At 66.0% G+C, this 14,846-nt stretch overlaps 1 protein-coding gene across 1 annotated transcript in view; it reads left to right on the forward strand.

Moving 5' to 3' along the window:
* The window catches only part of HMCN2 (hemicentin 2), a 134,981-nt gene that overhangs the window by 62,913 nt on the left and 57,222 nt on the right, over positions 1-14,846 (forward strand). Inside the window, exons 25-40 of the mRNA XM_036022375.1 lie at positions 117-203; positions 3,045-3,239; positions 3,921-4,051; positions 4,354-4,501; positions 4,842-4,968; positions 5,621-5,775; positions 6,930-7,208; positions 8,246-8,527; positions 9,014-9,122; positions 9,334-9,503; positions 10,313-10,467; positions 10,862-10,958; positions 11,510-11,605; positions 12,356-12,532; positions 13,634-13,791; positions 14,642-14,765. Coding sequence (XP_035878268.1) covers positions 117-203; positions 3,045-3,239; positions 3,921-4,051; positions 4,354-4,501; positions 4,842-4,968; positions 5,621-5,775; positions 6,930-7,208; positions 8,246-8,527; positions 9,014-9,122; positions 9,334-9,503; positions 10,313-10,467; positions 10,862-10,958; positions 11,510-11,605; positions 12,356-12,532; positions 13,634-13,791; positions 14,642-14,765 — 2,490 coding nt within the window. The remainder of the gene's footprint in view (positions 1-116; positions 204-3,044; positions 3,240-3,920; positions 4,052-4,353; positions 4,502-4,841; positions 4,969-5,620; positions 5,776-6,929; positions 7,209-8,245; positions 8,528-9,013; positions 9,123-9,333; positions 9,504-10,312; positions 10,468-10,861; positions 10,959-11,509; positions 11,606-12,355; positions 12,533-13,633; positions 13,792-14,641; positions 14,766-14,846) is intronic.

Consider the following 14,846-nt stretch of genomic DNA (forward strand, 5'->3'; position numbering starts at 1 on the left):
CTCTTATGTCCGGCTGGGGCTCCGGGGGAGAACACCTTACCTACAGCCCTGGGGGGAGCACCCTTGAGTCTTTGGGCTCCAGGGTGTGAGTGTGGCCACGTCACCTCCCCCCCCAGAGCCACCGTACTGGGGGACCGATGACACCGACGGGCTGCTGGAGAGAGTGGCGGGAGAGAATGCCAGCCTGCCGTGCCCCGCCAGAGGTGAGGCTGGGCCGGACGGGTGGGCCAGGGAGCAGCCCCCACCCACGTCCCTGTGCCCTGGGTCACGCACCGTGGGCAGTGCCGTGGGTCATGGTGGGTGATGGTGTCCTCGCTTCCAGCCGGGGCCACACCGGGCATTTCATCCCATCGGCACCCTGTCGGATGGGTGTTAGCATTAGCTCTTTTTCATTGGGGGCAGTCTAGGCCCAGAGGGGCTATGCAGCTTGCCCGAGGTCACACAGCGAGGAAGGCCCAAGGGCCCTTGTGAATGGGGGCTCGGTGGCCCCGCCTCTCCCCTAGTCCCAGCCTTTTTCACAGAGCATGGATTCGTGGGTCCTGGGCAAACCAGTCCAGCCCTCTGAGGCCCCCTTTGGGGCGGCAGCTCAGTGTGGGGCACAGAGAGCTTCGCAGGGTCGAACCCTCCCAGGCCATGTGACCCGGGACAGTCAACACGTCCTTCCTGATCCTCCGTCTGCCCGTCTGTGCAGTGGGGGGGGGGAGGGGGAGGGTGGTGCCAGTCCCTCCGTGCAGGGTGGCTGCCCTGAGGGCTCCGTGAGACCACCTGAGCTTTAGGGGCCAGCCCCGTGCGGGGCACCGAGCAGGGCCTGGGGAAATGTGGAGAGAATGGGTGCGAGTGAATGAATGTCATACCTGGCCACACATGGCCGATTCCCCACCCCCACCCCTGCCACCCAAGTTGCTTCCTTCGGTGTTGGGCTCTTCTGGGACTGGTGAGGGGACTTGCTGTCTCACCTGTGCGCTGCCTGGGAGATCGGGTGTCTGGAGACCCGGTGTCTGGGAGGCCGGGTGTCTGGGTGTCCCAGAGCAGGTGGCAGCTTCCTAAAGGCCTGGCAGGAGCCGGACGCTGGTTCTGGCCTCAGCTGTGCTTCCTCCGGCCACAGGGCCCAGGGAAGTCCCTGGACGGGACTGAGGGAGAGGCAGGTAGGAGGCAGGCACGGAACGGCAGTGGTGGGAACCTGCCTGCAGGATCCTGTCTGCAGAGCCGCCCACCCAGACGGACTGGTGGCCTGGCCCTTGATTGTGGCGCCACCTAGTGCCAGTCTCTGGTAACAGCAAGCAGCTGGTCTGCAGTGTCCCCAGGTGAGACCCACCCAGCCAGGGGCCTGCCATCCTTGGCACCCCAGGGCTGCCCGCATTCAAGGGCAAGTCCTCTGGCCTAGACTTCAGCCTCCTCAGCATACCCAAAGCCCTCTCGGATACACACAGCCTTGCCCTGGCCAGCACCTGCCCCCTAGCTGCCTCCCTGTTCCAGCGGCTGCCTGGTGGTGGGCAGTGTGGGGTGCTGGCAGTCAGCAGCCAACTGTGGCCTTGGACGGCCCCGAGGGCTAGAGCGGAGAGCGCTGGGCCTGGAGGGTCTGGGACGTAGGAGCCCTGGGACCTGCGGTGGGGAGCCCCTCTCGCCTCCTCGTTGGATGGGACAGGTCCTGATGTGTGGCTGCCACCGTCATGGCCCCTGTAAAATGGGAGTGGAGAGGTGGGGGCACATTTCCAGGGAGAGCCCTGAGTCCCCCGGAATCTTCCCCTCCGGTGTGGCCCTGTGGTTAGAGCTCTTGAAGGTTAGATTTTGTCTGTCTGGGCACTTCTTCCCTACCCCCCGCCCCCACCAACCTCCACACCACCAGCCAGGAAGGTTGTCTTTCTAGTGTGTCCCCTGGATCTTCTGTCCTCTGCACGGCTGGATTAAAGAACTAAAAATTTAAAAATTGGTAACGTAACTAACAGGGTGGGGGGGAGTCCCAGGGGTCACAACCCGGGGCCCCTCCAGGCCAGCCGCTCTGAAGTCCCGGTCCCCTGGGCCACGGCTGGATGGGAGAAGGTGGGCGGGGCTGTGGGAGAGGCCGCGAGTGCTGGGAGGGGCCTGTGGCGTGTGGCGTGTGTGTGTGTGTGTGTGTGTGTGTGTGCACATGTCCCCACCGAATGGGAGCAGGCCCCTGGTTAGCGGGGCACTCTGGCAGGAACCCGAGGGGGGATCTACAAGGAGACAGACCCCTCGGGTGGGGTTGGCTTGCCCGAAGGTGCGCCGAGGGGGCCGCTGTGGGCCCTCCCTTTTCCTCGCGGCCGGCAGGCAGGGCCCCAGCATGGGAGGGTGGGGGGGAGCAGTAGGTGCAGAGGAGAGGGGGGCCGGGACGCCCCAAAGGAGGTGACACCCAGCGTGTCTTGAACGTGTCGTGTCTTGACCCTGCCCCCCAATCCCACCCAGTGGGGGAGCCCACCCCTCCCTCTGGTGGCCTTTCCTCTGAAAGAGTGGTGGAGATGGGGGGGCTGCCTACAGAAGGCGCCCGCCCTGCAGGGGTGACGGCAGGTGAAGTGAGGGGTGTTGATGATAATTAGTATCAGCGATGATCAGTCAAGAGTCCCAGTGACTAGTAGGGGCAGAGAGGACTGGGGGGCTGACCTGTGACTTGGGGAGGTTGGCCCCCCACCAGCTCCCCTTCTTCTGCACCTACCCTGTGCCAGGCCCTGGGCTTGTCACTGGGGGGCGGCCGGGAACAAAGAGGAGACCCCAGCCCTCGTGGGGAAGACAGATGAGGAAACCTAGGCTAGGGCACTAACGTCTGTCCGTGGGAAAGTTGGAGGCGGCGGTGGGAAGGAAGACACAGGGCGGGCCAGGGGTGTGGGCGTGCCGGCGGGCTGCGATTCCAGGGCTGCGGGGGCTCTGAGAGCTCTTGGCTCCTGTGCCGTGGCCCCCGGGGCACGGGGAGGCCGTGGACCCGCAGCCGTGGGTGGAGAGGGTCGGCGATGTGCCGCCCTGGGGGACAGCGTGGGTGTGGAGGGGAGAGGGCTGGGTGCTCGTGCTGACGCTTCCCTTTGTCTGGCCAGGGACACCCCAGCCACAGGTCACGTGGCGGAAGGGCCTGTCCTCGGAGCCCCTGCTCGGCCGGCCGGGCCTGGCCGTGCTGGACGAAGGCTCTCTGTTCCTGGCCTCGGTCTCGCCCGCCGACGGCGGGGACTACGAGTGCCAGGCCGCCAACGAGGCGGGCTCCGCGTCCAGGAGAGCCAAGCTGGTGGTCTATGGTGAGCAGGGCCCCGAGCTGGGCAGCTAGCGCACACCTCTAGCTGGTACCGAGCTCACAGGAGGGGTGGCCGCAGGCTGCCCTGGTGCCTGCGGGTGGGGAGGACTTGAGGGCATTGGGACAGAGGTAGGGTGAGTGGGCAGCCCCCCCGAGTCCCCAGAGAGACCCCCACAGAGACAGTGCTAGGGGAGAACCTGGAACTCCATCAGTGGCTTTAACATGGCCCAGCAGTGACGTCATTTTAAAAGGAGCGCCGATGGCCCGTCTCCACTGAAACCTGCTGGAAGTGACCTGGGGCTCATGTCCTTCCCTCGGCTCCCTAGAGCTCCCCCCCGACCCACAGTGCCATGTGCAGAGGATGGGGAGCCCTTTCCCTGCACACGGCCGCCCTCCGCCCCAGCTTGTCCCTCGGCGACTTGCCTGGGAAGTTTGTTACAGAGACAAACCCAGGCCCTGGAACCGCCTGCAGAGGTTCTGACGCGGGACCCTTGCAGTGACCATGATGACAGGTTGAGTGTAGAACTGGATGGATCAGGCATCCAGCGTCTTGTGAACCCAGTGTCAGAGAGGGGGTGCAGTGCCAGGGCACAGCCAGAGCCCCCCAAACCTGGGGCCGCCTGTTCGGCCCAGCAGCTGGGGCTCTCGGGGGCGGGGGAACTCCTCGGCCTCTCCCTGTCCCCAGTGCCCCCCAGCATCCGCGAGGACGGACGCAGGGCCAACGTGTCGGGCATGGCTGGGCAGTCCCTGACGCTGGAGTGTGACGCCAATGGCTTCCCGGCCCCTGAGATCGTGTGGTTCAAGGACGGGCAGCTGGTGGGTGTCCCCCGGGCACCAGACTGTGGGTGGGATCTGGACAGGTTCCTGCCTGTGATAAGGTGTGGCAGGCAGATGTGACGGGTGTCTTTGGGGGCTCAGGGCAGGGGAGGACTGAGGTCAGTGGTGAAGCCTGGGGGGGCTGCATGGTGGAGGAGGGGGAAGAGCACTGTTCCAGGAGTCAGAGGCCCCAGGTTCCGTCACTGCCCAGCTCCCTGGGCCTAGGTGTCCTTATTGCTGCTGCCGGGGATGGGGGGCGGCCAGACCGAGCTCACCAGCTCTCTCTGGCCTCTCCTGCCCAGATCCCCACGGCGGGCAGCCACCGCCTCCTGGACGGGGGCCGGGGCCTCCACTTTCCCAGGGTCCAGGAGGGCGATTCTGGCCTGTACTCCTGCCGGGCGGAGAACCAGGCCGGGACCGCCCAGAGGGACTTCGAGCTGCTCGTGCTCAGTGAGTGAAGCCTGCGCCCCCACACGCATCTGGCCCGGCGGGCTGGGGGGAGCGGGGACGCTGTGTGTGCCGAGGTGGGGGGCACAGCTGTCAGGGCAGACATTAGATAGTCACGTGGTCGGATACCCACGTAAGGACTGTACATCACGTGCCACAAGACAGCAGTGCAGGCTGCCAAGGGAGCCCGGTTGGGGCCCGCTGCAGCCACGGGTTTGGGGGGGCTCCCCAGGCAGGATGCGGGAGGAGGGGAGGGCACACGGGGGGACTCCCCAGGCGACGACTCTGCGGGGGTGGGGCTCCAGGTCTGAGCAGTGTCACCCCCGCCCCTCCGCGTCCCCAGTCCCGCCCTCTGTGCTGGGAGCCGGGGCCGCCCAGGACGTGCTGGGCCTGGCTGGTGCCGAGGTGGAGCTGCAGTGCCGGAGCTCAGGGGTGCCCGCGCCCCAGGTGGAGTGGACCAAGGACAGGCAGTGAGTGGCCCGCCTGGTGGATGGCGTGGGGGCGGCGCCCAGGCCCGGGCCGGTGAATGGGGGGCTTGACAGGCATTGCACGTGCCCCCGGGGCCCAGGCAGAGGGCAGCACGGGCCCCTCTCACCCCAGCCTGGGGTCCCCGGGGAGACCCCGCTCTCTCCCAGCACGGTTTTCTCGTCGCCCCTCAGCCTTCCTTGTTTTGTCTGTTGGGGGACGTTTAGGTAAAACCCACATAACCTGAAACTAGCCACCCTGAAGTCCACGCTCCGGTGGCATTAGCACAGGCGGCACCCCAGTCGCGTCCCAGAGCATTTCATCTTCCCGAAGGAGACCCCGTACCCATGAGCAGCCACTCCCCTGCCCCGGCCCCGGGGACCACCGTCTGCTTCCTGCCCCAGCAGATGCCCCTGTGTGTCACATAAGCTTCACGCAGGCGCAACATGGTGCTTTGCGTCTGGCTCCTTCCGCTCAGCATGTGGTTGGGGGCTCGTCCGTGGCGTGGCAGGTGTCGGAACTCCCCTTCTCGAAACGCCCATGGGGATTGGCCCCGTTTTGCCTCTTCGCCCGTTCGCACCTTTCGGGGACCGTGCATCTTCCAGCCTCCGTGCGGCCCGCCCCCGCCTGACCGGCCCCATCCCGGCTGTCTTCCAGGCCCGTCCTCCCCGGAGACCCGCACGTCCAGCTCCAGGAGGGCGGCCAGGTTCTCAGAATCCCCAGCAGCCGCCTGGGGGATGAGGGCCGGTACCAGTGTGTGGCCTTCAGCCCGGCCGGCCAGCAGGCGAAGGACTTCCAGCTCAGGATCCACAGTGAGCACAGCCCGGCCCCCTCCCCGGGCCACCCACTGCGCGGGGAAGGGACAGGGCGGGGACGGGGCCGAGCAGCGAACTCCCAGCCCGGTGAAGCTGGGCGGGGAGGGACGGAGTCTGGACGGGCGTTTCCCAAACCCTGTGGCCCCGACCCGGCTTCGCAGGTTTTACCGATCCCGATACCACTCGGGGTGCCTGTTTCTTTAACCTTTTCTTTAAAGCGAGTCCCTTGCTTTACACGGAAGCACCTTTGAAATTTAAAAGGACATTCGATAATGCAACTGTAGGTAGGAAACCGAGTCCGCTTGGCCTTGATGGGAGGAAGCTGTAAAGTCAAACGCACTGAAAGAAAGGGCCCTAAGCCCTGGCTGGTGTGGCTCAGCGGACTGAGCGCTGGTCTGCGAACCGAAAGGTTGCTGGTTCAATTCCCCGTCAGGGCACATGCCTGGGCTGTGTGGCCAGGTCTCCAGGAGGGGGCGCGTGAGAGGCAACTGAGCACACATTGATGTTTCTTTCCCTCTCTTTCTCCCTCCTTTCCCTCTCTCTCTGAAAGTAAGTAAAGTCTTTAAAAAGAAAGAGACCTGGAAGTGCTCAGGCGAGAGCCGCCTGCAGAGGGCGCTGAGCTGTGTTGCTGTCTGTGGTACAGGGCGCCAGAGGGAAAGTGCTAGAAAGGTTCACTCCGTAGCTGGACCGAACAGCCTTTTCCAGTGTTGTAATCTGGCTGGAAGGAGACTTGGGAGGGCACAGCCGGTCCACTGTTACTCATGCTGTGCCAGCGCCCCGCGAGGGTCACCTCAGTGCCACCCCCGTGGGAGCCACTGATGGAGTTTAGCCCCTCGTTTCACAGATGGGGAGACCGGGGGGAGTGACCGAGCCGGGTCTCATGGCCAGTTAGAAGCAGGGTGGGGCCCAGAGCCCAGCCGTGCCCCCCACCTGCCAACCTCCACACATGCTGCCATGGCCTGGCTTGCTTTCCACGTCAGCGCGTCCCCAGCTGGCTTCTGCTTCTGTCCCCAGACTCGACCCCTTTCCTGCAGTGAGAGCCCGTGACGCGTGAAGTGCTTGCGATGTGCATACCACTCTGGGGGGTGGGACGCCAGCTGCCTGGGGGGGGGGGGGTGGCTTCTCGTGAGTGTCCCCTTCGCTGTCCCCAGCACCTCCCACCATCTGGGGCTCCAACGAGACAAGCGAGGTGACCGCCATCGAGGGCCAGCCGGTGCGCTTCCTGTGTGAGGCCCGAGGAGTGCCCACCCCGGACATTTCCTGGTTCAAGGATGGGGCCCCGCTGCCCCCGAGCCCCGAGGTCGCCTACACCAGGGGCGGCCGGCAGCTGCAGCTCGGGCGGGCCCGAGGCTCGGACGCGGGCGTCTACACCTGCCAGGCCAGCAACGCCGTGGGCGTCATGGAGAAGGACGCCAGGCTGGAGGTTTATGGTGAGTGGCCCGGGGTCCGCAGCGAGCCACGGTCAGCTGGGTGAGCGGGGCGGGGGGTGAGGCTCTGGGCTGCCACGGCTCCCACCGGTCTGCGGCGGTCAGTGAGGGGCGTGGCTCCGAGTCCAGCAGAGCAGTCGGGGCGAAGGTGTGTGTAGGTGGCCGGGGTGGGGCCTGAGCAGGGCCTGTGGAGGGCAGAATGCAGGCCCGTGGGCTCCTCCGGGCCCCGCGTGAGGAGTCGGCTCAGGAGTCTGCCCCCACAGATGCAGGGGCTTGGGTGCTGGAGCCCCGGGGCCCGGAAGGGAGGTTGGGCTGTGTGGCGCCTGTGGGGGCGAGCCAGGATGCAGCGTGGGGACTCCTGCTCAGGGATCGGCAGACTTCCTGGGCACTGATTGGGAAGTGCACATGCGTGTGCGTGTTTCATCAAATTTCCTAAGGGGCTTGTGACCCAAAGCAGGCAGAGAGGCACATCCCAGTCCATGATCATCCCACGTTCCTACGAGGGCTCCGTGGGCCGAGCCATGTGGGGGCCTCCCCCCTGAGGAAGCGAGAAGCCCTCCGGCTTGGCTGCCCCCCGGCTTGGCTGCCCCCCGGGCCATCACGGCCGTCTGGGCTGGGTTCTGCCTAGTCACCCCGTCTGCTACCGCAGACGCAGGCCGGGGAGGGGACTTGTGGGAACGGCGGCTTTGATCTTAAGCCTGGGGGGCCCATCACGTTCGGTTCAGCGGATGCGGAGACCTACTGCGTGCCATTCCTGGAGACATGCACGAAGCAGTCATCGTTCCGCTTGTGGTGGTGGCGGGGCGGGCAGAGGGTGCAGCGGTGTTGGGGAGGGGTACTGCCCAGGGGCAGAGGGGGGAAGGGAGTGCTCCCAGCCGGGGGCCTGGGGCCGGCTTCCGGGGGGAAGCGGTCCCACTAGTGCAGGTGAGGGAGGAGGAGGCTTGTCCTGTGATGTGGCGTCTCCAGGGGCTTGACCAGGGCTGGCGTCGACCTCTGGTCCCTGAGCAGCCCCCACCCCGCTCCCTGCGCCTCTTCCCCAGTCCCGCCCACCATCCAGGGTGCTGACGAAGGGCCGCACTTAGTGAAGGCCGTGGCCGGGAGACCCCTGGGGCTAGAGTGTGTGGCCAGAGGCCACCCGCCCCCGACCCTGTCCTGGCACCACGAGGGGCTGCCCGTGGCGGAGAGCAACGGGACGTGGCTGGAGGCGGGCGGCGGCGTGCTGAGCCTGGAGAGCCTGGGGGAGGCGTCCGGAGGCCTGTACAGCTGCGTGGCCAGCAGCCCCGCGGGAGAGGCCGTGCTGCAGTACGCCGTGGACGTGCAGGGTGAGCCACGCGGGCCTCGGACCCCTCCTCGCACACCTGCCGTGTGCCCGCACCTGCAGCCCCTTTTGGGGCTGCTCCTGGTCAAGGGCTGGATGCTTATGGGGAGCTCCCCAGGGCCCGAGGCTGGGCGGCGGGCGGTGGTTCTGTCATCTTCCATTCGACAGCCATTCCTCAGGCGCCAGTTTGGGGCTGGCCCGTGCGGAGTTGGAGACAAGGCAGGGGACAAGGCGGGCGGGGTCCTGAGCCCTGGGTCAGGGGGTGAGCTGACACTGAATAAACAGGAAAGCCTCCAGGGAACACAGGGGACCACCCACCAAGTCTTAGGTGGTCCAGGAAGACCTCCTGGAGGAGGGACCGTATATAGGGGATTTGAATGGTGGACGGTGGCTTGAGCCTTGCTCTGGGGACCCTGAGGACTTGGGGGGAGGGGTGCTCTAGGCCAGGTTTGCTCAGCTCTAAACACCTGGCGGGGGACCCCATCTGCAGTGCCCCCACAGCTCCTGGTGGCTGAAGGCGCGGGCCAGGTGACCACCCTCGTCGGACAGCCCCTGGAACTGCCCTGCCAGGCCTCCGGCTCCCCGGAGCCCACCGTCCAGTGCGTATGGGGCGGTGGGGGCTGTGGGCAGAGAGCGCATGCTTTGGGGAGAGGTGGGGCCAGGAGACACCCCCTCTTCCCAGGCCTATTCAAAAGGCCGCCGAGCCAGAGACGTGGGAGCAGTTGGAGATGCTGCCCGGCCTCCTGGCTTGTCTGCTGGCCCTGCCTTCCCCGGCCTCGGGCTGACCCGCCCCCTTCCCGCCCCCCTTAGGTGGCTGCAGAATGGCCGCCCGGCCGAGGAGCTGCTGGGGGTGCAGGTGGCCTCCCGGGGCACCACACTACACATCGACCGCGTGCAGCCAGGCCACGCGGGCCTCTTCTCCTGCCAGGCCACCAACGAAGCAGGCACCGCAGGGGCCGAGGTGGAGCTGTCTGTGCATGGTAAGAGGGTTCGGGGGGCGCCGGGAGGCCAGGGTAGGGGGGACCTGAGGCCTGAGGCCTTCTGTGCCTGCAGCAGGCCCGGGGGCCTGGGGGGGACCTGGGGTTGGTCTTCTCTAGACAGCGCTTCTGGGCTGGATGCAGCACTGGACACAGCTTGTTACCAGTCCGGTCCACGGGCCCTCGCTTTCCTCCCCAGCCTCCCCTCACTCCCTGCTGGCCACCAACTTCTCTCCGCTCTTTAAACGCATTGGCTCTCTCGCCTGCGGGCCTGCAAATGCCGATTCTGTGCCTGGAACGTTTTCCTTCTTCGCCTGTTAGCTCCTCCCTATCTTTCAGGCCTGTCTAAAAAAAACAAAAACAAAACACCCCTTCCTCCAGGAAGCCCGCCTTGATTTCACTGCGGTGCTGATCCACACTGCCCACCCTCTCCTGGCTCTAGCTCACTGCCCCTGTGTTGAGAGTCTTTGTTTGGCTGTCGGTCTCTGCAGCCCAGCTCTGGGAGCTCTGAGAGGACAGCACAGTGCACATTCTTTGCTGGTCCCTGTGCCTAGTACCATCTGGGGCACAGAGTCAATGCTCGATTAATGGATGGGTGGATGGATGGGAGAATCTTTAAAGCAAGGAGAGACCTGCCCTACTGGCTCCCAGTCTGGCGCTCGTCCCCCAAGCCAGGGGGCTTGAGTGGGGGGAGGCTGGAGGGCAGCCCTGCAGGGTCATCTCTTCCTCCCTGGGCAATGAGGGGGTCGCTGGGTGCCCACCGCCCCCCTCCTGGCCCTGACCCAGTCCTCCCTGCCTCTCCCGCCGCCCAGAGCTCCCATCGGTGGTCATCATCGGGGGCGACAACATCACAGCCCCTTTCCTGCAGCCTGTGACGCTCCGGTGCACAGGGACTGGGCTGCCTGCCCCGAGCCTCCGCTGGTGGAAGGATGGGGTGGCCCTGGCAGCCCTGGGGGGCACCCTACAGGTACATGCAGGGGCCCTGGAGACCACAGCAGGGCCCTGCAGCCCAGGGGCAGGAGGAGCCCAGAGCCTGCCCAGCCCGGGCGTGCTCAGTGGACCTGGGTGCTGGGCTTGAAGAGGGGAGGACACCTGTAGTCTAGGCCACGTCCTAAGCACTTCAACTGCCAGAGGGAGAGCGTGGGGGAAGGGGAGTATCCCCAAAATCAGAGGGACTCCCTAGACCCTGAGTGTGTGGCTCAGAACTCCACCCCCAGAGCAAGTGAGTGCCTTGCTTCCCCTGCTCCCGGGGTCAGCGGGGGCCTGGCCACCTGCCCCCGTCCCAGCATCGTGGGGACTGACTTCCAGTCTGGGCCAGGGCCCCACCCCCCTGACACCCTGCTGCCCCGCCCCCGCCCCAGATCGAGAAGGCGGACCTGAGGGACGAAGGCGTCTACACGTGTGCCGCCACTAATGCGGCCGGGGAGAGCAGGAGGGACGTGGCGCTCAAGGTCCTGGGTGAGTCCGTGGGCGCCGGGTGGCGGGGCATCGCGTGAGGACCCTCGGGGCTGCGGTGGGGGTCGGGCGGGGCGTGGGGCTTGAACTTCACAGCCGTGCACTTGACTTCAGAAGTGGAAAGGCTTTTGCCCTGCGGCCCCTTCGGGTGGTTTTCTGCGGATTTTAATGGACACCCTCGGCCACCACCGTTTACCTTTGCTGGTCCCACTCGCTTCTGCGGTTCCGTGACGCCCTTGCACACGCGGGCAGGCCCTTCCCCGGGTCACGTTTCGTGGCCGTCTGGGTGCCGCCTCCCCGCTGCTGGGCTGGGGCTCGGCTGTTCCCCGGGTGGGCGCCGGGGCGGCCCTTGAACAACTGCAGAGAGGGCCGCCGCAGCCCAGCGCCTTTCTTCTCGTGCGGGGGTCCGGGTGGGCTTCCTCGGTCAGAGGGCACGAGCCATCTGGGGGCTCTTACTGCCCGGGACCCTTTAGGGAGCCCGGGGAGGGGCGGGGACGGCCGAGGTTTGGCCTACAGGAGCCCGCACCCACCGAGGGCGCTCCTTGTCCCCCCAGTGCCCCCCAACATCGAGCCGGGCCCGGCCAGCAAGGCGGTGCTGGAAAATGCCTCCGTGACCCTGGAGTGCCTGGCTTCGGGCGTGCCCCCCCCAGGTAAGCCCCGGCCGCAGCCGGCCCGGGTCCCCGTCGGACGAGGCTGGCCGGTGCTCCAGGGCCCGTGCCGGCTGTGGGCAGGACAGGAGGAAGTCAGCAGGCTCTCGCCCCTCTTTCTGGCATTTCCTTCTCTTCCTTCTCAGCAGCTGTTCGCCCGGGGCCAGGACGTGCCAGGCACCGCCAGGGCCCAGGGCCTTTGCACCGGTGCCTGGAGCGAACCCGCAGGGTTTCTGTTCCGAGGTGTCACTCCCCAGGGCTGCCCGGGGCTGGGGGCGGGGGCGGGGGCTGGGGCCCCGGGGCCCCCGCCTCGCTGCCTGTCCGGGCCTTGTCTCCAGCCCAGAGTGAGGAAAGGGCTGGGGGTGTGGGGCTGGTGTGAGTGTTCGGCAGACAGGCTGGGCCCGGGAGGAGGACCCGCCCAGGTTTGCCTGGTATAGTGAGCCCTGGGGTCATTGCCCATCCCATGGGGGCAGATGCCCTGTTGAGTTCTGGGATGGGCCCTGGCAGGATGTCAGGGAGCTGGAGATACAACCAGTCCGTTCTTACGAGTCTGCTGTTCTGGGGTGTACCAGGCGCCCTTCCAAAGGAGGACGTGAGGGGGCCAGGCTGGCTTCGACTCTCCTTGCTTCCGGCTGCCCCGGCCTCTACCCCCTGCTGTTTCCTCTCTGTCCCCAGCGCCATCTCAGGCAGCACTGCCCATCGCTCAGGCCCTGAAGGGCTGGCAGGACCCCTGCGTCTCTCTTCTCTCCCCAGACATCTCCTGGTTCAAGGGCCGCCAGCCTGTCTCGGCCCGGCAGGGAGTCACGGTGTCGGCCGACGGCAGAGTTCTCCTCATTGAGAGAGCCCAGCTGTCCGATGCTGGGAGCTACCGCTGCGTGGCATCCAACGTGGCAGGTCACACAGAGCTGCAGTATGGCCTGCGGGTCAACGGTGAGCTGCCCTGGGGCTAAAGGGGTCCTTGACCAACAAGGATGGAAGTTATCCTCCATCCTTTTGTCAGTCTGCTCATCCATCCACCCATCCATCCATCCATCCATCCATCCATCTATCCATATGTGGAAATACCCAACTGTCTATCCATGGATCCCGCCATCCATTTGATTGTCCGCCCATTCATCCACCCAGCTAACCCTCTGTCCATCCACCTACCCGCCCACCCATCCGTCCATTCCCCCGTCATTCCCCCATCTCTCCATCTTCTGTCCAACCACATCTACTAAGGACATGCTCTGGGGCAAACCCTGGTGCTGCAGCCCCGAAAAAGACAGGCTCAGGAGCCTTCTGCCAGTGGAGCAGACAGTAATTAGATAGTTACCCAAAACACTGTTTCCTGACCGTTGTGGCAGGGGCTAGCACAGGTAAAGGGCAGCTGTGCCTGGGGCCAGGCGCACACCTGGCCTGAGGAGGCCTGTTGGGAGAGCTGGGTGCCTGGATAGAGGCCTCCTGCCTGGGCCGGAGGCTGCGGAGACCTGGAGAGTTCGAGGAACTGAAAGGAGGAGCCTGGGGCCCTGGAGCTCAGGGAGCAAGGGGCCAGGGCAGTGCCAGCGGCCAGATGGGAGCTGCAGGGCCCAGGCCTTTATCCTAAGACCAGTGGGCAGCTGGCAGGAGCCCTGGGCGGCCTGGCTTGGGTCTCTCAGATACACCTGAGTCGTCCTCTGTCCACGAGGGGCTGTGTAGGACTGTCTGATCAGCACCTCCGAGTCAGGAAACAGAACCCGCCCACACCATCCCCGTGGATGGTAGCCGACCAGAGGCCCAGCTCAGGGGCCGCGTCTGCCACTGCCTCCCTGGTCCGCCCCGGGCAGGTGCCTCGCCCTCCCCGAGCGCCTGTCTCCCATCGGTAGGGCCTCCTGCTGGTCCTGGAGGGGTGGGAGGAGCAGCCTTGGGGACCGTGCAGAGTGCGCCCGCGTGGAGAGCGGCTGCCCCTGTGCTTGCTTGTGTGGCCTGGGGGGGCACCCTTCCAGGGGCCCTCCCCTCCCCGCCTGCCCCCCACGAGGCTCAGCCTGTGCCCCGTGTCACCCCGCCCTGCAGTGCCTCCGCGCATCACGCTGCCGCCCCACCTGCCAGGCCCCGTGCTGCTTGGTGCCCCCGTGCGGCTCACCTGCAATGCCAGCGGGAGACCCAGCCCCACTCTGATGTGGCTGAAGGATGGAAACCCCGTGTCCACTGAGAAGACCTTCGGCCTCCAGGTCAGTCAGGCTGGGTGGCCCCGGCTGGCCTCCCTGCTGCCCTGGGAGGTCCCGGGAGCAGAGGCCAGGCCCTGGGAGCTGCGAGGGGAGGGGGCGGGCAGCCTTGATCTCCGGACCGTTGGCAGGGGGGAGGGGGGCGGACTGCTCAGTGGAGAGTCCGGAGCGCGGACCGGACCAGAAGCACAGCGTGCTGCACCAGTGCCGGCTGTACACGCAGTTCAGCGTCTCCCGGCAGCCGAGCCCCGGCCCATGAGCCTCGGTTGGTGGAGCCTCGCCCTGTAACCGAGAGGTCGCGGGCCAGGACGCATACGGAAGGCAGCCAATCAACATTTCCCTCTCTCCCTTCCTCGCTCTCTCTCTCTGAGAGCAATGAAAAATGTCCTCAAGTGAGGATAAAGAAAAAATTTTCCCTAGTAGCTGCACTAAAAAAAAAATGAGTAAGAAGAAACAGGTGAAACCAACTTTAATAATTCATGTTAGTTAGCCCAGTGTATCCCTGAAGTGTCATTTCATCACATGGGATATTTTCCGATGCGTTCTTCTTTTGTACTAACTGCGACATCTGTGTGTGTTATACCTGGGGACCGACTGGCCTTGAGTCAAGGGCCCAGTGGCCGCAGCAAAGCTCTGGACGACCCTTCCGAGGGCCGGTGTAACTGCCTGCCGGCTGGCAGAGGTCCCAAGGTCCAGTACAGCTCCCGAGGTCCGGTACAGCTCCCGGTTCCCCTGCACTGGGGGTCTGGAGCAGGCTGCCAGGCATGCCGCACAGCAGGGCCAGCTTAGGAGGGTGCAGGCGCCGGCCCCTGGGGTGCACGGCCGCATCTCACGTGCGCTTCCTTCCGGGACATAGGTCTTCCCCGGCGGCCGCATCCTCACGCTGGCCAGCGCCCGGGCCTCCGACACCGGCAGCTACTCCTGTGTGGCCGTGAGCGCAGTGGGCGAGGACCGCCGGGACGTCGTCCTGTATGTCCACAGTGAGTGTCAGGCCCCGGAGGCCGCCAGGTCCAGGCCAGCGGCTCAAGGCAGTGGGGCCGGGGCTGTGTCCGGATGCCTTC

Source organism: Phyllostomus discolor, chromosome 3, assembly GCF_004126475.2.
Source record: "Phyllostomus discolor isolate MPI-MPIP mPhyDis1 chromosome 3, mPhyDis1.pri.v3, whole genome shotgun sequence".
NCBI classification, from domain to species: domain Eukaryota; kingdom Metazoa; phylum Chordata; class Mammalia; order Chiroptera; family Phyllostomidae; genus Phyllostomus; species Phyllostomus discolor.